The sequence below is a fragment of the Lissotriton vulgaris genome, chromosome 2_1 (assembly GCF_964263255.1).
Source record: "Lissotriton vulgaris chromosome 2_1, aLisVul1.2, whole genome shotgun sequence".
Taxonomy (NCBI): domain Eukaryota; kingdom Metazoa; phylum Chordata; class Amphibia; order Caudata; family Salamandridae; genus Lissotriton; species Lissotriton vulgaris.
Window position 1 is genome coordinate 2,043,328,914 of NC_141687.1, and position 26,307 is coordinate 2,043,355,220.

The 26,307-nt window shown below is 41.0% G+C and overlaps 1 protein-coding gene across 1 annotated transcript in view; it reads left to right on the forward strand.

Annotated features, from left to right (window-relative positions):
• FBN1 (fibrillin 1) overlaps positions 1 to 26,307 on the forward strand; it is a 622,956-nt gene that overhangs the window by 458,034 nt on the left and 138,615 nt on the right. The window contains exons 32-36 of the mRNA XM_086958277.1: positions 8,031 to 8,153; positions 9,973 to 10,095; positions 13,646 to 13,771; positions 17,691 to 17,813; positions 24,242 to 24,364. Coding sequence (XP_086814403.1) covers positions 8,031 to 8,153; positions 9,973 to 10,095; positions 13,646 to 13,771; positions 17,691 to 17,813; positions 24,242 to 24,364 — 618 coding nt within the window. The remainder of the gene's footprint in view (positions 1 to 8,030; positions 8,154 to 9,972; positions 10,096 to 13,645; positions 13,772 to 17,690; positions 17,814 to 24,241; positions 24,365 to 26,307) is intronic.

The following is a 26,307-nucleotide window of genomic DNA, read 5'->3' on the forward strand; positions in this document are numbered from 1 at the left end:
ACTATCCGTAATTTTGTGTAATTGTTTTGTAATTTCTCTGGATAACGCTACCTGAAATTATGTATGATACTCTCACCCCTTAACCTGTCCTGGGCACTTTGAGACGCCCAGGGCAGGGGCTTCCACCTCTGGCCTGCCAGACCTCTGACCGTGGGCCCAGTTAGAGCTTTTAACCTGGTCAGGCAGGGTAGCCCTTCATATGCCTGCGGTACTCTGTCCTGGGGACTTTGTGGCACAGCAGGCCGAGCAAGGGAGCCAGGCCTGGGGTGTTCTAGCACCTGGCCTGCCAGAGCTCTGACCCATTGCCCAGTCAGAGCTTCTGATCTTGGGTAGTCAGTGGAGGCCAGATGGAGATCTGCCCTGGGGCCCGGTCACAGCTTCTTAACCCAGGCAAGCATGGGAGGTCTTGCTGGGCCTGCTGTACCCCTTCTCGGACTTTTTGTAACATGGATAGCCAGCGCACAGACCTCGGGTCCTGGTGTCCTCACCCTTCACCTGACAGCATTACTCATTCTTTTAATCTGTGCATGCTGAGTAACAGAGGTTGACCTTTGAGAGAATGTATCTGGCCTTCGGGAGCCCTGACTGAGCCTGAAGCTTCAATTGAGCCTTTGGGACTACCATTGCAACTTGGAATTCTGAACACAAGTCACGTGAAGGAAGTGACATGCTTTGTTTATTTATTTCAAGTACAAAACATCACCAGTGACGTTGACATGACACATTTTGCACCACCCATGTAGGCGTTGTAAATTAATCCTAAGTAGAAGTTCTTACCACCCTCCTTTGATTAAAGAGAAAAGGACATTTCACATTTATTTTCATATTAATGTATATCTCTGTACTGACACCTCTGGCTAGAACTACCCTAACTTGTAGATAAACATGTTAGTTCATGAGCACAGAATTTTGGCTTCTCTTTTCCAAATCTATATTTCTGGCATTTGCTTCATCTTTAGATACCATAAAAATGTATTTATGCTGTCTCTTTGGTATAATCAATATCACCGATTCAGCATTTTCTTCTAGTGCATGCATTTAAACCGGTAATTTTGTATAAAGATTGCATGATTATTTAAATGTTGAAATTAGCAGATATGCCTCTGTGAGTGAATGCCGGTTAGGATGCTAACAGACTGTGCAATTTAGTGCATTGCAAAACAAATATTTTTATGGCTGCCAGACTTTTTGTTATTTCAGATGGAATTTTTTTTTTTTTCTCAGAATATTCCAGGGATAATATGTCTGATGTCTGTCTATGCAAGATATGGGGTGCACATATGTTTCTAAAGTTGTTTTAGGTTGATTGTCTAGCTCAAATACTTGCCAACATCACAGCGGACCCGGCTGCACAGGGAAGGCCTCCCCGGGCACTCGGGACCCTGTCCGAGGCACTCTGACATGCGGATGCCTGAGGACAGCGATCAGGATAGGGGGCCCCCATCCCAGAACCAACCAAGACCCTGATCGTGGGCCATCTAGTCGCAGACTCAGAACCCGCCAGACCACAATGGGTTCCAGGGTACCTTGTCCCTAATAATCTGGAGGAAGACTACCCTCCTTTTTTGTAATCCATGCTCACCGAGTGACAGAGGGGACCACAGTTTCTAAAACACCCATCCTCCTAGAACCCTGGCTGGCCTCAGGGAAGCAAATGAGCCCCCATCAGAACTTCCTGGGCGGCTCACCCATCTGGTAGCACCAGTGGAAAGCATGGGTTGCGACCAAAGGGCCAGGCTCTGGGAACCCTGCAGCCCGGGTGCTCGGAGCCTCAGCTGGGCCTCAGGCTCAGGGCTGCAAGGAGGACCCTGACGGAGCTCCGCCCCGGGGCCCGCAGGCACCTTATCATGCTGGTGAAATGGGGGAGGCCTCCCCGGCCCTGATGGAACCCCGTCCCGGGCCCTTGGTAGTGTGGCAGGCCGGAGGAGGGAGCCTGGGAGGAGAGTGCCCACCCTGGGGCATGGCCAGACCCTGGGATGCGGTCATAGCTTTTGGACCCTGCCATGCAGGTGAAGGCTCCTGGGGCCTGGAAAAATTATAATAACACTTTACTACCATTTTCTTCCCTTAGAACTTGGTCCCTAGCTCAGCCGTCATCCAGGGAAACCTAGTCATCCCAGGACTATCTAGGGTGGGCTGACTTGCGTGGCTCTCACCACATTTTATTACCCAGAATCCGTTGCAAACTTTAACTATAAAAGAACACATTCTCCTCCCATTTCTGTGATTGAAAGTTCTGGAATCTGAAGAGAGCCACACACCCAGCATTCCCCCAGGTCTCCTGAGACAAATGGCAGGGGAAGGTCTTCTCCTGTTCCCAAGGGTCAAAACACAATGCAAATCAAACCCCACTACTGTGAACAGCAAAGGAATTTCCAGGACGTGTGCAGAGGACGTAACGGTTACGTCCTCCACACACAGCCATCATGGTGGAGGACATAACAGTTATGTCCTTGGCACAGAAAGGGTTAATGGAAAAAATGGCTGGTGTTTTCTCGTCTAATTTTTTTTATCTTCTCTCATAAAGTGAATCATTGACTAGCAGAAATGCTAATTTGTACTTCTGGATTACCCCAGAATTTATTAATTATTTGGATTGCTTTTATGCACTTTTTTCTACTCAGGGCCAATCTTAGGGGAGGGTGTAGCGGGATTGCCATTTTGCTTGATTCTCAAGCTCAAAGGGCTAGTCAGATGTAGGCATGTTGTGTTTGGCAGTAGAAAAGGCATAGAAATACATTTAAGTAGATTTGATCTCTATGGTCTGCTTTCTCCGACAATAGTAACTCACCAGTTGTAAGGGCACATCTCTCACTCTAAAAGAAGCCTTTCAGCATTTCAATCCCCTGTTAAGGTCTACTGCCGCACTACAACTCCCGGCTTCTGACCTTTAAACCTACAACAGTGATAACTAATGTAGCTCATGGGTTGCCTGGTGCATGCCAGTTTTTTGAAGTAAGATACATTTATAGTGAATCTAATGGAAACACATTTATATAAGCAGTGGCTACCCTGAAAGGCTGCTATGGATCTTCTGTCCTCCGCCAATGACGGACATCCGTGGATCTAGAGTGTGGTGATCTCCCACTTTTCAAAGCAGCCAAAAGAAACTATGTTTCTGGCAGCACAGTTGTTGATTTGACTTTTCGACAACCAACACAAAATGTGCTTTTGGATCTGCAAACGCTGCAAATGTGACAAGGGATTTCAATTACAAGTAATGCGTTCAATTTTGCATCACAATGAGCACACTTGGCATTATCATTGCAAGATCCTCATTTCACCCACCTGGCAGGGATGCTGGAAAATTCCATTGTTTTAGATAGCAACAATTTTAGGCTGTTTGAAACTGGAGTCAAAGTTGTTCTGGACCCCAGTGTGTATCTTTGAGCTTTAGGCAGCATGAAATTCATCAACACGCAGAGATTAGTGAGGATTGCTCAGCGCTGTGGCTCCCAACTTAATCGAGCTCAAGGAGAAGGTAGAGGAGATCCCACTCAGTATGAGTGAGCTTAAGAACATGTTCAGTATGTTGCACATTACATGTAAATATTTTATGTAATACATTGAAATGATCATAGCTGTGCTTCTTCAGATAAGTGTGACCAAGTGGGCAATGCACTTAACGTCCTCGTTGGTGTTACATTTCGACCAGTACAAGCTCCTGCAGTATCTAACCATCACAAATAGACATACGAAGGTAGCAGATTACAGTATGTGGCCGCAAAATGGCCTTGTTGCTAGGGAATAGTGAGTGCCTGAATGGCAAATTTTACTTTTGCCTGAGGATTCCAACAATCTTTCTGCCTGATGCTACAATCAATGGCATTCTTGTGCTTATTTTAGGGCATGTTTCTGGGGTTGATCAGGCCTACAAGAGCTATTGCTAACAGTATTTTGACATATGCATAGAACGGATTTTAGCTTTACTGGCTAGGAATAATACTCTCTCACCTAAAACTATTGACTGTTTGTGGATGTATCCTTCCACCTGCCATTGGAATGCAGTGGGTCCTATTTTACAAATAAAACGTATGGTTAATCATTACATATTAAATTTGCTATTTCATGCAAGCATTGTACACAGTTAATTCTTTTGTTCACAAAATCTAGATTTATTGGATTTTTTGCTTGACTTATAACGTCCCGAAACGTATGAAGGCTGCCTTGCCATCCGATGTTCATTTCATGTAAAACAGGATTATAATAGAGGGAGCCTTTCCGGTAGCTTTGCTTTAATTTATATCTGAAACAAAGATCCAAAAGACTCTGCACCAGATCTGCTTTAATAAACCAATATGTAGAAGCACAGATATGCACAAATGTGAACTTCAGCAGGCCTATGTTGTTCATGTTACAACATTACATGCAGTCCTACTGGCTTTATCAAAGCTTGTCTTTGTATTATGACAGGTAGTAGGAATCAGTGATTTAACTTATCTTTCCTGTCATTAAAAACTGAACTCCCTTTAAGGCTTTGTTTAAAAACTTGTAACTTCTCAAGGGATCTTCCACTGTTGTATGACATTGTGGCATGGTTGTGCTGGCACTGTTGACACTTCTGCCCAGCAGTAATTTAGCATGAACAGTACACTGACGAGCGTGAGATCATGCAGTAGTGAGGCAGGATGAGGTATTAAAAGTCTTGAGTACATTTTGAGTGATTCCTTTGCATGATGATTGTTCCACTTGCTTTGATCAATGAAAGGAATAGGAGGGTGTCTATAAGGCTTTGCCAAGGACTCATCTCGAGACTAAAGCAGTCACAAATCAAGCACCTCTTTAAACTCACAAAGGCATGGAAGCTTGCCTCCCAAAACAATGCTTCATTTAACAGAATTACAAAATGCAAATAGAGGGAAAATACAATGATAAAATACCTGCTATATAAGATCAAAAAACAGCAAAACGTTTTTAGATACAGGATCTGAATAGAAAAAGCATAAAAACCATCAGATCAATAAGGTAGTCATCTATTGAATAAAATAAATTGGAAAAAAAAATCAGTGTGCCGGCGGCATTGCATGTGTCTAACATGATTATGTGGTGAGGTCTTGCACAGAGAGGCACTCGGCTATGGTCACACAGTCTATAGAGCAAAATCTTTGCATTGAAGGACAGAACCATCTGTTCTCCGGGAGTCCCATTCACAATAATGAAAGAGCCTCTCATTCTGAAAAATGCTCTTGGAATGAGTCTCAGACTGCAAGTGGAAAAACCATCATGGCCTCTGAATGCACTTGCGTTCATGTTGCATTGAAGCGAGACATGCTGATGAGCCTTATCCCATTGAACAAATACTCATTTTGCCTCTACTCTGTCTTCTTCTGCCTGGACTCCATCACAAGCACCAGATGATATCTGCAGAAAGATCTAGGAATGTCAACACTCCAGAAAAAATCCCCAGAGAATCCTTAATGTCTAATAATAACACAAGTTGCTTTGGGCAATACTTTAGTATTGTAAATCTTATGTAGCTCCTGAACTAACTTACATGGCCTTAAACTGAAGGAATTTGACACTTGACATAATACTTAACTCCGACAAGGAATATCATATTTCTGTGCTTCTACTGGTTTTGAATAACACAGTGAAATATTGCTAAGCATGCCTTGTGTACTAAATAGCCCATTTGCTGTATTTCTCTTCCTACTTTTAATTCATAAATAACTCCATATGAGTTACATAATATTATTACAACTCAAGATTTGCTAGGCAAATTTGGCGCATCAAAGATATGAATGAATTGTTTGATTCATGCATCTTGAAGTAGAGCCAAATAAGTCACCCAATAAACATAGTAGAGTTTGACAAAGATAATAATTGATCACCAAGTGTGCTATTCGGATGGAAAACAGTCCCTTCTGCATTCTTAGTGTAGCCCTTCCTGGAAGGCAGACTCATACACTAAAAAGGCAATAGAATGAGCTGAGAGTATAAATATAAAATCAACTTTCTCAATGAAGAACTCTGTGGTTTTCAGACAGTGGCTTCATGTACCTGGGTGCCATTTACTGGTGGATGGAGTGATATATATATAATTATGAATACATCCACCTAGCACTTAATAGCCCAACATATCAGAATTCTGAAAACGAGTGACATTGGTCATAGGCACAAGTAATTTTGCTTTATTTGGTAAAAAATAGAACCACCTCAATTGCAAAGTGTATCACATTCCAAGGCAGTTACGAATCTCCCTTAGTTACAGCCTTGTGCTCCGAGATGTGGCATACTTAACACGGAAAGGGCAAGTTACTAATTGGGCATTTTTTCCATTAAGATGTGTTAAAATTCTTGGAAAAATTAAGATTTGTTTATACATAGGAGCACAAAAGATCAGAATAGGACTCCCGAGAAAAGCCAGCAGAGAGTACAAATGAGAAAGAAACACGAAAAGGATTTAAAATGTTAACATTTATCTCTGTACTCCTTTAGCTCTAAAATGGATGAGCAAATGCAATGCCATGCTTTATATCCAAGACTGTGTTCACTCTAAATGAACCATTTCACCTTTCTAAAAGTATTTTGGGCTTTAATTTTACAACAAAAATTTACCAATGCTGTCTTTAGTACAAATCATGGCCCCCACAGCCCGACCTCTATCCCTGGTGTAGTTTGTGCAGGAGGGGCCGGTGAGCCTGCAACTCGGTGCTATGTACTGTAGTCCGTTGGCGTAGTTAGAAGTACCCCACCACTGTGACCTCTTTATGATCCAGGCAGTATGGCAACAAGAAATCACCACGTCTGTTACTCGCATTTACCCCCACCACTCACCACCTACTCATTTAACTGTAGGATTCTCCTGTCTGAGATGTAGAAATGCAATTTTTGCCCTGTCCTTCAGTAGGGCGCCTTATCATGTCAAATACCAACTCTTCAGTACACTTCCGTAACTGTGGATACTCTGCCAGGAAGAAGGACTGCTGTGTTGCTGGAATGACTGCCACACGGCTACTGCTAGACCGCTACTCTGAAAGACTGCTACCCTGTTGGATTGCTGTCCTGCTTGTCCTGCAACTCTGCCACTTAACGGAGGGATTGAACAGAACATTAAATGCAATCTGTATATCACTTAATATTGTAATTTCAGAAATCTGTGCAAGTCAGAGGAGAAAAGCTTCCTACAGCTCAAAGGGACATACTTCCAGGTTGAGATCTTGTCCATCAACCCCGTGTAGTGCAAATAGTGATTGATCTGGCAATAAACTGAAAAATATCTTTGCTGATTTACAGGTTATATGCTAAGAAATTATAAACTAGAGCTCGTTAGTGCTTTCTTTAAGCTACTTTTATTGTAAGCTTTCCTCTATAATTCTCTCCTTACATACATTAGTTATCATCAAGTTTTGGTAAATATTCATGTTTAACCCCAGTCCATATCTTATAGGACCTGAAATATGGCTCATCCCGTTCAACTATTCTGTAACAATAAGCAGCCTTTAGTCACACAAATCTCTCATAGAAATCATAAAGTGCGGATGACATGGTTACTTTCTAAAATTCCCTACAAAATAAAACTACCATAATCAGTAATGTCCTCTTTTTTTTTAAAGACCCAAATCTCTTAATCTGAAATTAACACATTTGTGGAGATGTCAAAACCCCTGATTCTAGGCTGATTTAGCCTAGGATAACGATCACACTTTTCTCCACAATTGGGCATAATTTCTTTGGTACAGACAAGGATATATCTAATTATTTTTAGAGTTCTAGGTATTAAGACTACTCATTAGAGTTACAAACATTGATAGTATGTGATCCTTGCCCTTTTCCTTCTTTTATGTCTACTGATGCGTCCAAATGTGCAAACTCAAAATTTGCTGAACCAAATTTGTATTTTCAAGTTCCTGTCCATAGGCTTTTCTGAGAACAGCCATACAATAATGTGCAAAATGTCTATTACTAATAGAGTTATTTTAGTAAAGGTATTCTGTTCAATTACACAACTGTACAGTAGTAAGATTAATATTGAATCATGTTAACATGTGTGGCATTATTAATACTTATCACGTTCCTTTGCTTCACAGATATAAATGAGTGTGAAATTGGAGCACATAACTGCGACAGACATGCGGTGTGTACGAACACAGCAGGAAGCTTTAAATGCAACTGTGGTCCTGGCTGGATTGGGGATGGCATAAAATGCTCTGGTAAGTTCAACAAAACTATTAGAGATATCTTCAAGAGTTTGTGATGTATATTTAGAGTGGCTACATTGGCCGTGCCATCACTTATGAAGCATTGCCATTGACCCTACATTTTAGTTGATTTAAATTAGATTTGAGTAGACCGCCTACAATAAATGCTGAGGAAATGAATTGCTATATTTCTCTTTGAGTTTGAATGCCTGACTAGATTGGACCAGATAAATATTACCGCATTATAGAAATCCCTTCCTGCATATCTGTGTGAAACATTGGGGTGTTTATAAAACTATTTACCCCAATGTGCATGTTTGAGTGGGCCTTTATGGAGGGTATGAATATATGGAAATAAAGGCAAAGTTGACTGAGTTTTTCCTGCCTTCGCAACTTCCTATGCCACCCCTGGAAGCAGCCTTGTCCCCAGAAAATCTGGTGGAATATTCTTGATACTAAATTCGTTCTAAGGCCATAAATGTTCAAATGCAGTGATTTTAGGAATCAGGTTCCGGGATTTGTGCCCACTAAGGCCAATTGTTTGCCCACCTCGGTTAAATATAGCTGTAAAACAGTTACAAATCAGTCCAATGAGATGTCATATTTTTTCAGGTTATTTTAAAGGTGCCTATGCACATATTAGTTTCAAGATATTTATCTTTATGAGACTATAGTAGATTATATTTTAAACATCAAATCAGGGAAGAAATATTGCTTAAGGGCACATTACGACTTGGGCAGAGTGTGGCGGATACCACCCCGAGTGATTAAAATTATCAGGCATCTTGTATTAAGCCACCTATTAGTTAAATAGCACTTTTCAGCTTGAAAACACACTAGTTCATGTCAGTGCTGCATACACCGTGATAATTTATGGACATATTTTAAAAGTATTGCCCTTGTTGAATTCACGTACGCTCGCCATGTATTTTTAGAAACCGGTTGTACTGTGCTAGGTACAGAAGAGTCAGCTGGGTAGCCCATGTCCTTAGCCACTGGTCATTTCTAACGTATGCGCCACATTGTAGTTATTGTAGAATGAACGTTTTTGTACAATATTTTCTTGAAAATAAATAGTCATCGTGGACTCTTTTCCATGACCTTCCACATGACCTTATACTCACTGACCAACTCTCCTTCAGAGTCTACATTTATAGTCATAACTTATATTTAAGGGCTATTCTTTATTTTAGGCTAATACCTCCATGACAACAGCCCTTTACTGTACTATATAAATGCATCAGTAAGTACTGTTTTTATTTTTTCGTGTTGGGCCAAGCATTCTATTATAACATTAACAAGTATAGCACTAGATATGTGAATATCTGGTCACAAAATAGTGGTCACAAATTGCCTCTCTAATATCAATGAGGAAGGCCACAGATTGCTCCTAGCTATGATTGGAGGCCATCACTGGGATGGGGGCCTGCTGTTGCAGACTTGTAAAACCGAATTAGCACATAAGAAAAAGCATTTTAGTGGTCTCGGAGTAGGAGAGTTCGTAACTGTTGAAATGCTTAGTACACATGGATCCCCATTTTTATGAAGCATTTGTACTTCTTTTAGATGTTTCTAAAATGATTAGATGAACATACTGCTATAATGCAGGCTTCAAACTATTTTTTGGTATTAGTGGAGAAGGATTTGTATTGTACTAAGGTAATAGTACTGGCACCCAGACCTTTGGGCTCCAAAGTAAATATGTCATCAAAAAAACACATTTGGTACCATCATTTTGACTAATACAATATATGTTAAAAAAGGTAGTGTCGCTTACTATGTATTTCCTCAAAGTCACCGAAAATAATCAATATTTTTCTGTTTTTACCAGATTTGGATGAATGTTCCAATGGAACACACATGTGCAGCACGCATGCAGAATGTAAGAATACCATGGGATCATACCGATGTCTTTGCAAGGAAGGATACACTGGAGATGGCCTCATTTGCACTGGTGAGTTTTCATTCAGTGATACCAACTGTAGTGTTTGATTCCCAAACACCTGGTTTCTTCTGATCCGAAGCTTTGTAATCCACCACACAACTGCACATTTTATCACCATCTAAGACAGTCATTTAACGTAGATATATTCACGTCTTAAACTTTTAGAAAATGAAGAGGGTGGACCTCGCCTATATAATCAATTGATATTTCTTACTGCAATATTCTCAAAGGATTATAAAACGCAGTTATAATTGCTGTCTCAATGGTTATTTTGCTTCAATGATGTAATCTTTTTCAGGCTTACAAAGGAGAACAAAAGCATAGTAATAACTCGTTAAATGGTCAGTACTTGCTTTATCAAAGGCTAAAACAACGCGTAATATTATTGTTGCCATATTCTATTAACACAATAATAATAAGTAAATTAATATGTATCAAAATGTTAACATTTTTACCTTAAGCATTTTAAATAATGGCCAATTCATTCCATTGTAATGGATCAATATTTGGGAAACAACTAGCAGTTTGTACAGCGTGCTAAAACATTTTGGAACTTCTAGAAGATATCAGACACCAAAGACTAACTGTAAATCATTGGTATTGCTTAGCTGTACAACAACTACCCTAATGCACTTTTCAGTGGCATACAAGCACACATTAGCCAGTGAGCAGTTTTCAGAGAGAAGTGAAGTAAAAAATGTACAAATATTAATTCCATTTGTGCTTGACCACTTACAATGGCTGCCACAGTTTCTCTGCTGATTCATCAACGTGATACAAATCAATCACTGACCCATATGTACAATGTATTGCTTGCAGAATACTGATCTCAATTTATAATCAGTACTTTTGCGAACAGTACATAATTTTCCAAACCAATCTATGTACAAATAGCTTGATTGAAGTATTTAGATTCGGAGTGGATCGCAATCTGACCTGTCTCATTAAAATTAATGAAGCCGGTTTCAAATTGCTACTCACACTGATTGAAGGCCATCACAGGGCTGTGATGAGGTCAGCAGACCACAATTTTTTATAATTGCCTTCTGCCTTTCATTACAGTATTTTTTTTGTTGTAATGTTTGTTTGGGAGTTGGCAGGGGTCCCGTTTTTGTTAACATTCACAAAGGCGAAGGTGACCCAAAAGGACTACTTCTGTTTTGGGAGTATCTTACCAAGCCGACTGGAGGGTCGGTAACTTTGCAATGGTTTATGACTGCAATTTCAGTTCTAAACCACTGATAAATATGCTTAGGAATTGCTGTTTGGAAGTGAGGCTTAAAACACGCCCCTTTTAAATAGCCATTCTTTAACCATTTCTAAAACCATTTTAGGAGTCAGAAAAAAGCTCCCGAATCCTAAAATGGATTTTGTACTTTGCAAAAAGTATTTTATTTGAAGCAAACTCCGAATTTGAAAATGTGTGGCAAAAAATGCTTTATACACCTTTCTCAGTGTTTTGCTATGTATGGTTCAAATCTTTTAACCCCTTCCATGCTCATGACAAGGTCAGCTCGTCATGGGTGTTACCTGCGCTGTGCGTTTGACGAGTTGACCTTGTCATGAACAATGGGGTTCATCCAGGATCAGCACAGGAGAGGAAAACCCCCTAGCACCCAAGGTGTTAATAACACAGTGCAAGCATCATGTTATTCGAAATCCACATCATCAGCTCAGAGTCGGAAAATCCATTGTCCATGGGCTTTGTGGGTATGTTGTCCACCCCAGAGTGATATGTTAACCTTATTGATACACATGTAAGTGAGCACAACACATTTCTACTCTTGACAATTCTTGTCATAGTTCCTAGTGTCACAGACATGTTCCATAATTTAATTAGCTGTACTACTCACATATCTGGGGGTCATAGAAGTGCATACTTGACATATGAGATCTGAAAATTGCTGGATTGGGTATTTCTTATCATTGGTAAATTGAAAAATATAAACCTATTTCAGTAAATTAATACACAATGTCCAAGGTTTATAGCCTGTTTTGGATATTAGTAAGTGTTGTCTTTTGAGATCAGTACTGCATTTCATAGACCACAGGAAAATGCTTCAGTCAATTTGAAGGTCAAATTCTTTGCTACTGATAACTGGAGTACACACTGTGGATGTACAGTAAGTAAAGTCATGTTGGCAGCTCCTTTGATCCCCCAGTCCCCTCCACCAACTCTTTACTGGCGCTTCAGAACTGTATCATATATTCAATATGGGCTTTCCCAATTACAACTGGAACATAAATAAGGCACTTTAGTACCATTCTAACCGATTTTAAATATAAGATGTTCATAGTGTACATTGTAGTTTTATGAAAATAATCTCACTTGCAATGCATAGATGTGAAAAACCGTAACCTTTGTTCTCACAGTTCTGTAATTTAGGATTGATTGTTTTACACACAGTTGCAGTTAGCATTCAACCCTGTTCCATCACATAATAATTCCAGTATTCATATATAGATAGTGATAATCTAGTGTATTTTTGTGTGTCGAGTTTGTAAACTAGCATGTGCTTTAGAATGCAGATTAAGAACAGAGTATGCAAATTGTTCAATGAATTAAGTGTCCCTGTATGTATGCATATGAGCATTGTCTTTGGCTACAGCATTTGTAAGAACATTGTAGGTTTATGTAGAGCAGACATGTGAGACATTTCAAGCAAAGGCAGTTGATTAACATGAGTGCATGTTTTATGCATGTGTGTGTGCATCAGTGTGCATATGCAGGTGACTGGAACATCAGTGGGAGGAAACCCATTCCTAGATTGATGTTAGAGAGCTGGGTTCAAGCATGTGTGTTTTACTAGTAAAGTTCTTTAGAATGTGTGGGTGAGGTATTGGGCATGTGTAAAAAAGAACTGAGTCTATACACGTGAATTATGAGTATTCAACAACAAAAAGGTCTGGTTAAAAGAAAGAGTGTGTGGATTATAAGTATTTCTGTCTGACTGAATCAGAAAATGGTGTATTTAAACTTTGGTCAAATGTCCGTACATGAAGTATGTGCATACGCGTGGGCTGCTTTAGGAGGAATGTGCAAATTTATGATTTGGACATTTGGTGATGTGGAAGAAGTATTTGGCGTAACATGTATGAGCAGTATTTGTGCAATATGTAGAGAATTCATTAATATTTAATCTGTGTCAGACTCAAGGTAGTTGAAGTAATCTTTGCCATTTTAATTATAGCCACTAGGAAGCAATAGGAAAGACGCAGTCTTGACCTCCAGAACACCAGTATGAGACACAAATGCTTTCTGTTTGTTTCAAAATACCAAGAATAAATGCTGAGGTTTCAAAATACCAGGAATAAATGCTGAGGACTAACGCCCAGATGCAGTGTCAGTGTTTTTCTTGGTGCCACTTTTGAATATTGAGCAATGTGAATGAAACTCCATTAACCTTTTTCTATATAAAAAAATAAGTTACTAATCTTTATTTCAGAAGTCGAGATTTGACTTTTCCCCTATCTCTGTGATTGAAGTTTATTATCTGACCTATTGCCAAACTGGAAATAAATAGGACGATCAGTAAAAAGTAAAATTTTCTAATTGCAGATGTCGACGAGTGTTCAGAAAACCCAAATCTGTGTGAAAATGGACTGTGCCTTAACATTCCTGGAGGATATCGATGCGAATGTGAAATGGGATTTTTACCAAACCTTGATGGAAAAACATGCCAAGGTAAAGTACGCATTCCCCAAACAAAATACATTTCCATACAATTGTATTAATTCAGATTGAAAGGTTGAAGCCTTGTATTCTTCTTTCTGTGGTGGGTTGCATTCATCAACGATTTTGCTTAGACAGACTGCCTAAAGACATAGTAGTTTAGGAGTGGTGTAACAAATGATGTCTTCTCCCAAAAGTAGAATAAATAGTAGTGTTCTATCATCCAGGCATGCATGGCCATTCCTCCATGGGAATATTGGGCATAAAGCAACACATTTGGCAAGCATGCTTGTTTTCTAACGCAGTTAAGTGGCCATTCAGGGTAATAATAGAAACAATTTCAACATTGTTAGAAATTGTATTATTATTTGTGTTGTGTGACTACCCACCTCAAGGAATAATCACAGCCCTTGTCAGGGTGAACCCTGAAAGTCACTAAATTAACCTGAGCTCATCCACCTGGTACTTATGGCACAGCGCAGACAGGTTTACTCTTAGGACGAAGTATAAATTATTTATGCGGCACCGAAACAGTAATAAAGTCAAACTGACAAACAATAACACTTTCAAACCGAATGAGAAAAAACAAAGTAAAATGTAATTAACAAAATGACAAAAATCCAATAATGGGACCTGGAGACATGAATTTTGAATGTTTTAAGTAGCAATAACACGAAAAAACACAATGTGCCAATCATTGTCAATGGTTGCGATAGACTGGGTACTAGGTACAACCTGAGGCTGGATTTCGTGGAGCGTTGGTCAGATACACCACCCAGGGTTCTGGTCAAAGATGTTATCTTCTGATTTAGTCCTGTACGCCCCAAACCACCAAATGAGTACACTTTGAATGCTCCCTTGGGTATCAGGGGAAGCACTTAGAGACTAACAGAAGCAGAGGTCAAAAGCAGGGTCCAGTCGCCACTGGTCAGCTGGGCTGATGCAGGAAAGGCCTCTTGTACTTTGTTGTATCCTTGCAGCTTCAACAAGAGGTCAGCATTATGACACTTGGAGTCTGTTTCTTTATCCTGGGTAGAAGAGGGTACAGGCCCAGACCTACAGGACTCTTCTCAGGCCATGGATTACATTTACAGTCCTCTGTGAAAGTTCCCACAGTCAACCCTACATACTTTGGGCATTTTCAAAATGGGAGAAGTCTTTGGCCACTCAAAACTTAAGCTCTGCGGGCTGGGTGTGTGTATGGCGGGTGTACTATTGTAATCCTTGTGTTCTCCCACATCTATTACTAAAATCCAGTTTTAAGCAGCCTTTATACCCACAATAGACCTAGAGACAAATGTCTGGAAGACAAAATCTGGTTCATCAGCAGCCAGACTGTGTATACAGAAGAGTAGTCTTGGAATCCTGTTTGCCTTCCTTTCAAGTGTACCCCAGTTTTATGTATAAAGCCAGCAGACCTGTCAGGCCGGGTTTGACACCCAAGCAGGAATTGACACAGTCAAAAAGGAAGCTCACAGCCATGCATATTCTGTTATGTTTGGAGGAGTTATCTCTGCCCACGCAGGCCAGCTATTGTTTGCTCCTAGGAGGCATTTTCCACCTCTTTCACACCTATTCAAATGCTAACTCCTATCTGAGAGAGGCAAATGCAAATTAGCCTCCAGGACCGTCAGTTAACTTGTTCCTGAATAATTGTTAAAATTCCAACTTCACCCCCGAATTGGACTTTTAATAACTATTAAAAATTGTGGTTTAATTATTTTCCTAGCTTGCCCCCTAACTGAGATACAATATTAAGATTGTAATCTGTATTCAGTTTTTTTTTACTAAGTATAGCTATGCCTGCCAAAGTAAAAAAGAAATTGCTTTTGGGTTAGGCACTATAAAGACATGGTAATTTTAAATTTCACATGTCCTTTTAAATACAATGCACCCTGACTAGTGGCTTATGCAGGATATGTAGGGGTGACTTATAAAATGGTTTATTTTGACAGGTCAAATTGCAGTTTTTACACTCCCACAGTCAGGCTTTACTTGAAGCGATGTTTTTACTGCCACTGAAGTAGATGACACGGTAGGAGCAGCAGTCCCCTAGGGGCATTTACCTTTTAGCCGCTGGGTAAAACTTGTATGATATACTAGGGACTTCTAGGTAGGTAAAATATACTATTTAGAAATATGCCAATTTAACCATGTTAAAAGGTGAAGCACAGGCACTTCATGACTGGTTAAAAGGGGTTAAGTTCTAAAGCCAGCAAAAATATCTGGTCCAGCTAAAGGTGAAAAATTCAGACTAACCATGCACAAAGGGTGGATTTCATACAAACATAAGCACCTAACTTACTTGGATCCTATTCTGTATGTTGTACTTTTCTTTATTGAACAAATGGTGTGATTTTATGCAAATAGATTACTTCTTTTTCATCCTTTCGTACATCTTGAACTTGCTTCAGGATATTCATGGGCATTCTCAGTCTTTTAGATATGTCATTAGGCGTTATATGCTATCTATGCCTTCAGCAGATCCTACAAGCTCCCAAACCAAATTGGCAACCTATAGTATTTTTACATAGTAGAGCAGACCATGAAGATAGACCGAACCTCTAAGGCCAACATTGTGGAATGGGTGGCATGAATAGCACCAGCGGCAATTGGCAACAACTGCTGCTGTTATAGGCACCTGTTGCTGAATGTGAAAGTGACACCTGATTGTAAAATCATCATGATGGATTGCTACTAGGGGTACAATTGGCCGTTATGGTAAATATTTTATCACAGTCCCTTAACTGTGTTACCTCTGATAAAAATTATGTTGTTCTGTTTTCCAGCCCGAAATAAACTCAGCTCTCAGGCAGTCTTTATGAGCAAATCTCAGAGCTAACTGCAACAATGTGAAAAATATGAGCTTACGGCTGTTTGAGCATGGTGACAAATAGGCTTGGGCTATGTATGGTATTGGTATAGCTTTTAGGTTTATATTTAGTTATATTTTTGGTGCTTTTGAGTTGCTGGGTAACAACTCACCACTTGGAAACCCAGCCTGCCTTCAGACAGGATAAAGGTGTTCTCCCCAAAACCTTTACTCACTTGATAAGAGTGTAGGTCACAAGGCTTCTACTCTGAATTGAATATAGATCAATTGTTCTATCTGATTTGTGATTACATTTCTTTTCCAGATAGGCTACTAGCAGATGTTCCAGGTCTAAAATACCCTTTAACAAACATGTTTCAAACCTGTCCAGAAAACCAATTGGAGGAGGATACACATAAGTCTTGGAAACACCTCAGCATCATAGCAGCAACCAGAAGCTAGGGATCCCATTTGTAAAGAAATAAATCCACTCTGAGATAACATGAACTAGCAGAGATGGATTATTGACAAGTAGGCATTAAAATATGTAGATGAGTCTGGTGCGAATTGTCCACCAACACCATAGGTAGAGAAGCTCAATAGTGCGTACAGACACAGATGCAGGTTTTTGTAACAACGTCTTCAGATAAATTGTTAGCCATTGAAAATGATTTTTTCTGGTGTGTAGCTATCAACGTTCTACAGTAATAGAACAGCACCTTAAAACTGGTAGTTCCCACTTGCCACAGAATCTTATTTGTTAGTCAATATGGGACCACCAGTTGTAAAGGATAGCTGCTCCTGATTGGTGTCATTTTGTTGTTGTTTATGTAAAGAGTTACTAGTAGTTACTAGGTGGAAGTGTCTTTATTTACAATCTTTTCAGCATATCTTTGCAATGCACCTCAATAATTACTGTGCTCACAGAGCAATGGTTGTTGTATTAGTTCACATGGTTTCTTTTTACTATTTAAGAATGTTAATGTTAACAGTTAAGAATCGAATGTAGCCATATATTGCTATTAAGTACTAGGGAATAATGCAACAGCAAAAGTTAATTTTCAACTCACATTGAATTATTCAACAACAGTTAACTCTGTTCCATTCCTTACTATTTAGATATTGATGAGTGCACCCTCGCCAATATATGTGTGTTTGGTACTTGCAAGAACCTTCCTGGCTTCTTCAGATGTGAGTGTGACTCAGGATACGAATTGGACAGAAGTGGTGGGAACTGTACAGGTAAGATTTTTTACATCAAATGCCTTATAATCTAATCTACTGCAAAATAACTGGAATAAATGCATGGAATCATTTTATTGAGAGCACAAGACAAATCCCAATAATAATAAATAACCAGTGGATTAACCGCTATCATTGGATTCTGGAGCAGCGTGCTAGTTGCCGTAAAGAAATACAATACCTTGTCAGGGTCGTTAGTGCTATATAAATCCAATTACAAAGTACAATACAGTACTCTAGGAAATAGGTTCTGACAATTACACTTTTTGACTATCCCGTTTCGGGCTTCTACTGTGATTGAGTCTCAATACCTGTTCTCAGTCTCAGTAAATTCTGTGAAAATGGACATGCTGATGTCAGTCTCAAACTTAGCTGCAGTATGTTTCCTTCTCAGGGCATTGAAGGTTTGGTTTCCTGAAGGTCTTGCGGCTTCTATGTCCATCTCTTAATGGAGGGAATGCAAGGCGGTTCAGCCACTCAAGGCCTCCATCTTGCTCGACGTCCTTGACTGTAGTCACAAAAATAGTAACTCAGATCCTCGCATGTAGGAATTTATTGTAGCATTAGGTCCCTTCTAAAACTTAGGGAAGTTAGGGACTTCCCAACATCGTTCTCCCCTGTTTTCTGTTTCTGACCGAAACTCAGCTAAATGCCTCCGCTCTACTCTGCATTTCACTGGCATTAACTGACAATTACCAACTAGTCAGGTTAGACAGGGAATCTAGACCTGGCAGTAGAATTGAGATTGCATTTCGCAAACCTCCAACAATTCACAACCTTGAATCACTTGAGGAATGGGAATGGAAATGTGTGTTTTTGTACCTCATTGGAAGGGCGCCTTAATTTACCGCCCCCAGGGACCAAGAAAGATTTCAGCCATATGCTGATGGAATGCATTGCTCCCCCATAGACTTTCATTGAAAATGTTCCTTTTTTGGGAGACTTTAATTTCCATGGGAAACAGGTCTTTAAATCAGAGATAGGGGCCTTTTTGAAGACATGGAATCACTGAATCTGACTCAATTGTGGGCCATACATTGAATCTGCTTTATAACTAATTCACCTCTGTTGGTTATTGAAGACCCCTCGCCCTCACATGGATAAATCACTCTTTTTTAAGTTGGCAGATTCATTAAAGCAGAAGGTGCCGCTAGTGAATCATCCATATAGAATTTGGAGAAATATCACAGCAGAAAAAATTGCTAGAACTGTGTCTTGGGGAATGGTGACCCAAAACTCTGATATTGAGGCTACGTTAGATAATTATCATCTTACGTTGTCAATGACTTTGGACAAAAATGCTCCCCTACAAACCTCCAAACATACCTCTGGCAGGTCCCATGCTACTTGGTTCATGAAGGATTTACACTTGCAGAAGGCAGTTTGTAGAAAGCAGCTGCTATTTGGCAGTGGAACTTGCTATGGAGGCTCAGGCTCCACTTAATTTGTCTCTGGAATCCACCAAGGGACCGTTAGCTTGGAAAACAGAGCTCGTCATACCCCTATAGAAAAAACACAATATTGATTCTTCAACCTGAGCAACTATCGCCCGTTCTCTTTGCTTCCTCTTCTAGGAAAAATCTTTGAGAACCATGTGAATAATCAGCTGATGATGTGTCTGGACGATCATATGATCTTTGATCCCCTCCCAATTTTGGATCCATGCAGCCCATAGTACGGAGACTGCATTAATGGCAGTAACTGACTTGATCCATCTTTGTTTGGATGCTGGATCCCCAGCCATTCTTGTTCTACTGTGAGATCGGTGTTGGTGTGTTCACTTTGCAGTGGTTAATTGTTTTTTTTTAAAAGATCAGACCCAAATTATTTTGTTGGGTTCATTTAAATCTCAGCAAATTTCTCTTAGCACGGGAGTATGTTAGGGCTCTTTCCGAGCCCTACAGTTTTTCATGTTCATGTTGCTCCCTTAGCGCAGATTGTGAGAACTTATGGCTTTAAAATAATCTTGCATGCCGATGATACGCAGTTGATTATCACTATGGGACAAGACATTGAGGTTTCGAGGCAGTACTTCAAAAACTGCATGAAACACATTGCTACTTGGCTGGGTAGGAGCTATCTTCTACCTGCTGTTTCAGAAAGCTCAACATTTCTGGGTGCCAGACTGGTGACAGGTGGAACTGTGTTCTGCTCCAATCCCTAGTCACTTTGCTAAAAACATAGCGATACAAATTGACCAGGACTTGACAACAGGGAAATCATGTTGCTGCAGTAAGAGGGACTTGTTTTGCCACAATGTGTACTTTGAAGAAGGTCTTTCCTTGGCTTCCTGGCTTGGCCTGGAAAATGCTGATCCAGGAGCTGGTTATCAGTCACCTGTACAACAGCAATGCACTGCTTATGGCAGCTAACATACTCTGCTGACGAAACACTGCAGCTAGATGAGTTTTCAATCTTCCAGCAGGCTCTCCTTCAACACCTTCACATTATCTACCGGTGAGGAAAATTATAATTTTTACGATCTGCTGTCTTGTTCACAAAACCCTTTTTAGTAGATCCCCGCTGTATCTGAAAAACAGACTTAAATTTTAAAGCCCGGCACATATACTGAGATCTAGTAATAAGGCGTTTCTCTCTACTCCACTGGTCAAGCTTTCCAAATATGGTGGCAGATCTTTCTCTCACATTGCTCCGAGGGCATGGAATCAGCCTCTTTTCTTTCTTCTCGGCTGTGTAGATTTCAGTCAATTTATGAAATTGTTGAAATAATGGGCATTCTAGAAGTTTGGGGATGGAACTGGAAGAGGCTAGCACCGAGAGACACCTTCAGGTGTGATTTGTTGCGCTCTACAAATGGACATCATATCACATCAGAGTGCTAACTGCCAGTGTCCACCTTTTAAGATAAGATCTACTGATGTGCAGCTAGGGTAAGAGACTCTGGACCGGTTACAAGCAAACATGTGAGCACAGGCATGTGCATGTGTGAACGCATGACACTACTATATGTTTCAGCCCGGTACCTGCGCACAGGTAGCCTAAAGCAGTATTGACCCTTCAGGGATTGGTACTGACCTGGTGTAGGCTTTGTATTGTGAGTGGGCATTCATAGTGTAGGTCTGCAGAGCTTTCTGAAAGACTGTGCGCTTGCAGCATTGTGCCTTATGATTGAAAGCTGCATCACGGACGTTTCACTATACTTAGACCTAGAGAAACCTGTCAGGTATCCATTTCAGGGTAAACTTGTACACCAAGTCCTGATCCACTTTCACTTTTGTGATAATTTTACCTCTTATGGCACTTTCACACCGTTCATATTTTCCTGGCTCAGGCATCATCATATTCCAGGCCTTTATGCCCTGTACTGGCCCAAGTTAATTTTTTTGCTGGCCGGAAGAAGGACCAAAGGCCTCATCAAACATATGAGCCATGTGAAAGTGCTTGGCCCAATTCCAGTTTAAGGCAATATGCATGCACTAATGGAAAATAGGCATGCACTAGTTAACTCTGTACACTGCACCTCGCCTGGGCAAGCCCACACACCCACAGAACAGAGCAGTCAAACACAAGAAGGCTCTCCTTTGATTCTTTGGTGGGAAGGCATCAGGCAGCTGTGTCAGTTGGGGGTGAAAATGAAGCTCCCAGGGATTATCTTTTCATAGATTACCTGAAGTTGCTATGTTTCTATATCCCTGATTGCTGTGCAGGAGGGCGGGGCAGGGGTGGAGTGCTAATGTGGCACCCTAGTAATGGACAGAGGGGCCTGCCTTTCAAAACATTGCACCTCAAATTTTAAAAAAACGTGCACAAGGGTTAGACCCTTGGGAAGACACTGTGCCTGGAAGTCTAATGTCAGAATAATGCCCTGCAGGAAGTAAAACGACCCCTGAGTCTCCACAAGGATGGACTTTGGGACCCTGAAACCTCTACTGGTTCCAAAGACAAGAATGGGTCTCTCCAGGGCCGCTGGATTCTTGATGCCCCCTGAGGCACAGTAGTGGAAATGGACATGCTGGATGACTCCAGAGGGTTCCACTGGGACTTCTGTGGACTATCCCCTGACTCTGCTGACACACAAGTACCTGGTGAGTAGCCAGGAGGCTGTCGGACCTGGGGAGTGTAGTAGGGCAGTGTTTTGTTGGTTGGTTGGGGAGGGGCTATGAAAGATGCCACTCAAACAGCAGAGAGCATGAAGAGCATGGGTAGAGGACAGGTGGGGTGAAGGGAGCCTTAGAAATCAAGCTCCCTAATGAAAAGCGAATTTAAAGCCTGAGAGGCCTGAAGAAAATGCTACTGGGGCCCAGAGCACACTGCCGAAATATCCCTACCCATGGTCATGTGGGCAGGAGAACAAGGAGAATGCCCATTCTGCACTACCACACAATAGCTGTGTTGGCTGGGTTGTGCAGAACGGGGCTCCCCATGGACCCCAATAGTTGGCATAAGCTGGAAGCCAATCAAAGGGACAATGTTGCCCAGAATCACACAGCCACATATTGGAAAAAAAGAAAAAGCCTCCCACAAAGCAACTCATGACGTATTTACTGCCTGGGGCTAAGGAGGGACCCATAAGCCCTTGCATGGGCTAACATTTGCATATTGTCTCTCCTGTGCTGCCTCATGAAGGGCAGCATCACCATCAATGTTAGCCATCAGTTTTTGTGGCGAATGCTGGAGGTGCAGAAGCCATCAAAAATATGTTCGCAAAAAGTAGGCATTGGTCTCCCAGGAGGTTACATTGATGCCTGCGGCAGTATTTCTGTACACTCCTAGAGATTGTTCTTTGGCTAGAAGGCTCCTTCCTCTGTGTTTGCCGTGCTCGTGACTGCATGGTCGTCATTCATGTATGGCTGCTGCACGGTCTCCTGTCTCTGAGTGCTGCTGAGCTTCTCCTGCCTCCACACCTTCATGTCCTGAGTCTCCAAGGCCTCAAGTTTCTGAGTCTCTCCATTGCCTTCCCTGGTGGCACATTACTGCAGCTAACAGAGTCAAGCATTCTCAAGGAGCTGTCCCCCAATGTTCCTCGCCTATCCAGCTGGATGTCTGAAAAGTTAGTGACAGTGGCGGAGGAATGTTTAGGAAAACATATAAAGTTGTTTTGCTTGAGCTTTTGTTTTATCCTTGGGTTCTCCCTACAGGCATCCATGGTGCTTATGATCGGTCCTCGCTATTGAGTGGCCCCCCTGGGGAGGCGGTGTGTGTCTGTGTGTGGCAGGGCGTAGTGGCCTTATTAGAGGGCTCTGCTGAAATGAGGTATTTGCCAGGAGGTGCTCTTTTACTGGGTTTGAGCTTTTAGGCACATAGAAACTTTTTAACTGTCCACAATCAACGATCGCATGCCAATACAGATTGACAACATCCCAACTGGAGTCTGTTAACTAGAAGTAAGAGGCTGTGGCACTGTTGGAGCCTTATAAGATAGTAGGGCGGCAGCAGCGGCATCAGTTTGCACATATTCATAGGGTGGGATGTAAGAGGATGATTATCAAGTTTATGGTCAGCTTTTGGTCCAGTAGTATTTGTGACGTCTGTAACATCGAGAAGCAACTGAACGGACATCAGGTTGTATTGGGCTGCAAATTTTGTCTTGCCTTCCGACTCATTGTTGTCATGAGTCAGCAGAAGTTGGGTGTCATCGGCATAGGTTTGCCTCTGAAAACAACAGGTAAACCACGCAACCTGTTATTTATGACCCAGAAAGCAACGCAGCCAGGCTAGGGCTGTTCCCTAGACACCAATAGAGACAAGGTAAAGTGTAACATGATCTCTTGTGAGATCGTTTCAAATGGCGCAAAGAGGTCTACTAGTTTTAAGACAATGTTATGGCCAGCATCTAGCATAAATTTGATGGAGTCTTTTATTTCCACAAGCACTGTTACTGTGCTGTGGTGAACCCTAAGGCCTGTTTGTGAGGGGTGGAGGAGATTGAAGGTATCCAGGTATATCGATAGTTGGGTGTTTACGATCAGAAATCTTGGAGACACCCGGTAGCAAAGAGATAGGTCTGAAATTAAAGAGGGTTTTTGGATCTGCATTTAGTTTTTTGAGGAGGGATGACATGAGGAGGAGCAATTAAAAGCTATTGCTTCCTGACAGTATGTTGACAATAAGGCTGTTGGCACATGTCCCCTCAATCTGATCAAATACAGGTAAAAGAACATACCCCAAGCGGTCTTTTTTTTACCTGAGAGGTTTTCTGGTTCCGATTTGGATTTTGAGAGGCGGGAGAAGACAAGAAGAGGAGCAATTAAAAGCCATTACCTCATGACAGTATGTTGACAATAAGGCTCTTGGCATATGTTTCCAGAATCTGACCAAACACAGGCAAAAAAGCATGCCCACTGCCTCGGTGTGCCTTCTATTGGTTGTTTATGTGTCACATCGAAAGGATTGCATTTTCTTGCATACCATTTTGCATGCCATAAAAGGGTTATATTTTTAATGATATTGATATTCCTGTGTTTCAGATGTCAATGAATGTGCAGACCCCACAACCTGCATCAGTGGAAGCTGTGAAAATACACCTGGCAGTTACACCTGTGAGTGCCCACCTGACTTCGAGCTGAACCCAACGCGTGTTGGGTGTGTTGGTAAGATATAACTTTTATTTTTTTTAGTATGAGAAATAATACCTCATCGCTGCACTATTTTCTGTTGCTGTGTTGTATTTGCCACGAAAACAGTCACAGACATGAGACATGCGTCCTATTAAATTAATTCCTGCTATTGGCTATCCTCCTTACATTTAACAAATCCCCTGTAATTTTTGTATTTTTGCTTGCTCTCCTGTTCAGCAGTGGCATGGACGTAGGCACAGATTAAAAATACAATTGTCCAAAGCCCCTTATCCAAACGTATGTAACTCTTAGATTTGTCTATCAAACCTTCTGTACTATGTCCAGTAATAATCTGCAACCATGCCTATTTTGAACAAAACTGGCTTTTCTCATTCAAACTCTTTTTATTTAACGTGTTCAATGTGATGCGATAGATCAACAATCCTAACCAAACCTCATCAGACAAAAATGAATTCTGGGATCCTTGTAGGATTTGCAGTGGCACCTCTTCATCATCTCATAGAATCAAGAAAGAACCCTGTGTTGCATTTCATTTAAATATAACAAAGTCCACTTAGCATAAAAGCTTGTTTGCTTGGGGCTTGTGCACTAGTCCGAAACCCATAATAGGGATGTTTTGATTTGACTCTTTCTCTCTCATGCTATTATAGTCTCCGAGCACCGACTGCTGATAGCTGAATTACTTCAAAAGTCCCCAAATTAGCCTCTCTTCAGTGTAAGGGGAGCCCTCCAAAATGCAAAATTCTATTTGCCTGGAGCTTTGAAAGTCCTTGTTTAAGTATTGTAGAGAACAGTGCCTGTCAAGGAAACTCATGTGTCGAGGGAGCTCAGGCCCATAAGTCACAGCCTCCTGTGGATATGGACTGAGAGTGGGTCCTTGTGTAGGACTAAAAAGTCCATTGCATGCCTCATGGAGGAGATAAATTATCAAATTGAAGTATACAGGTTCTCCTATACCTCACCACAGGATGCTCACCTTTGTCTTGCACATCCTCTTCTGCTAGTTATTTGTAGGTAATGGTGATACAAAATTGCCTATAGAAAACATAATTTATTTTAATGTTACTGGACAGCACCTAAACATGTCATATTGTTTCAAGAATTGACCTTATCCCTACTTTTGAATTCATGTTACAGTGTCTATCTAGATTAAAGAGATGTTGATCTTTTCATATTAACAGGCTTAAGGAACATAAAAATGGCAAGCACACACCATAGACAAAATGACGAACATACAACTCTAATGGCTAGAAAAATAAAGACACCAGTATAAAACCAAAACACGTATGAAAACCACTGTTTCAGGATAGCAAGGCTTCTGAGAAAAAATATTAGAAACACAGATAACCGGATATAAGAAGACAAGGGAACTGTGGACAGTGCCTCCCCCTCTGGTGCGCCACATATGCACATTGCGTTACCCTCTGTTGAAAAGGCATTCCATGGGTGGAGAATGGGCGTTCTCAAGCATCCACCCATAGATTTCGACTCAATCCCAGATTTACTAAGGTGAGTAAATCTGGGATTGTGTCAAAAAGGTATGCAATCCCAATTGAGGCATTATGAGGAGAATTATCTTTATTGCTTCGTGTTACTTCCTCTTTCTATCTTTCTATACATACTGCATTCTGCAGCGCACATAGAAAGAGGCAAATGCCTCAAAGGATAGTATTTTTGCAAGCAGGTGCACATTTCTGCACAAAAACAATCCTACTCTGTTAGACCTGGCATCCTTGGCGTGGTTTTCCCCAGTCCTTTTGCCTCTGCTTCCTGTATTTTTGCTGTGTACTGGATTTTGTTTTTGCTGGTCTAGATGCTTTTGGCACTTTGCCACTGCTGTTCATTGCTAAAGTGAAAGGTCTCCCTCTGTGAATTGTGAATATCTATTGGTGTTTCCATGATTAGCTTGTTTGATTTACTACTAAGTCCCTAGTACAGTGCACTGTGTGTGCCCA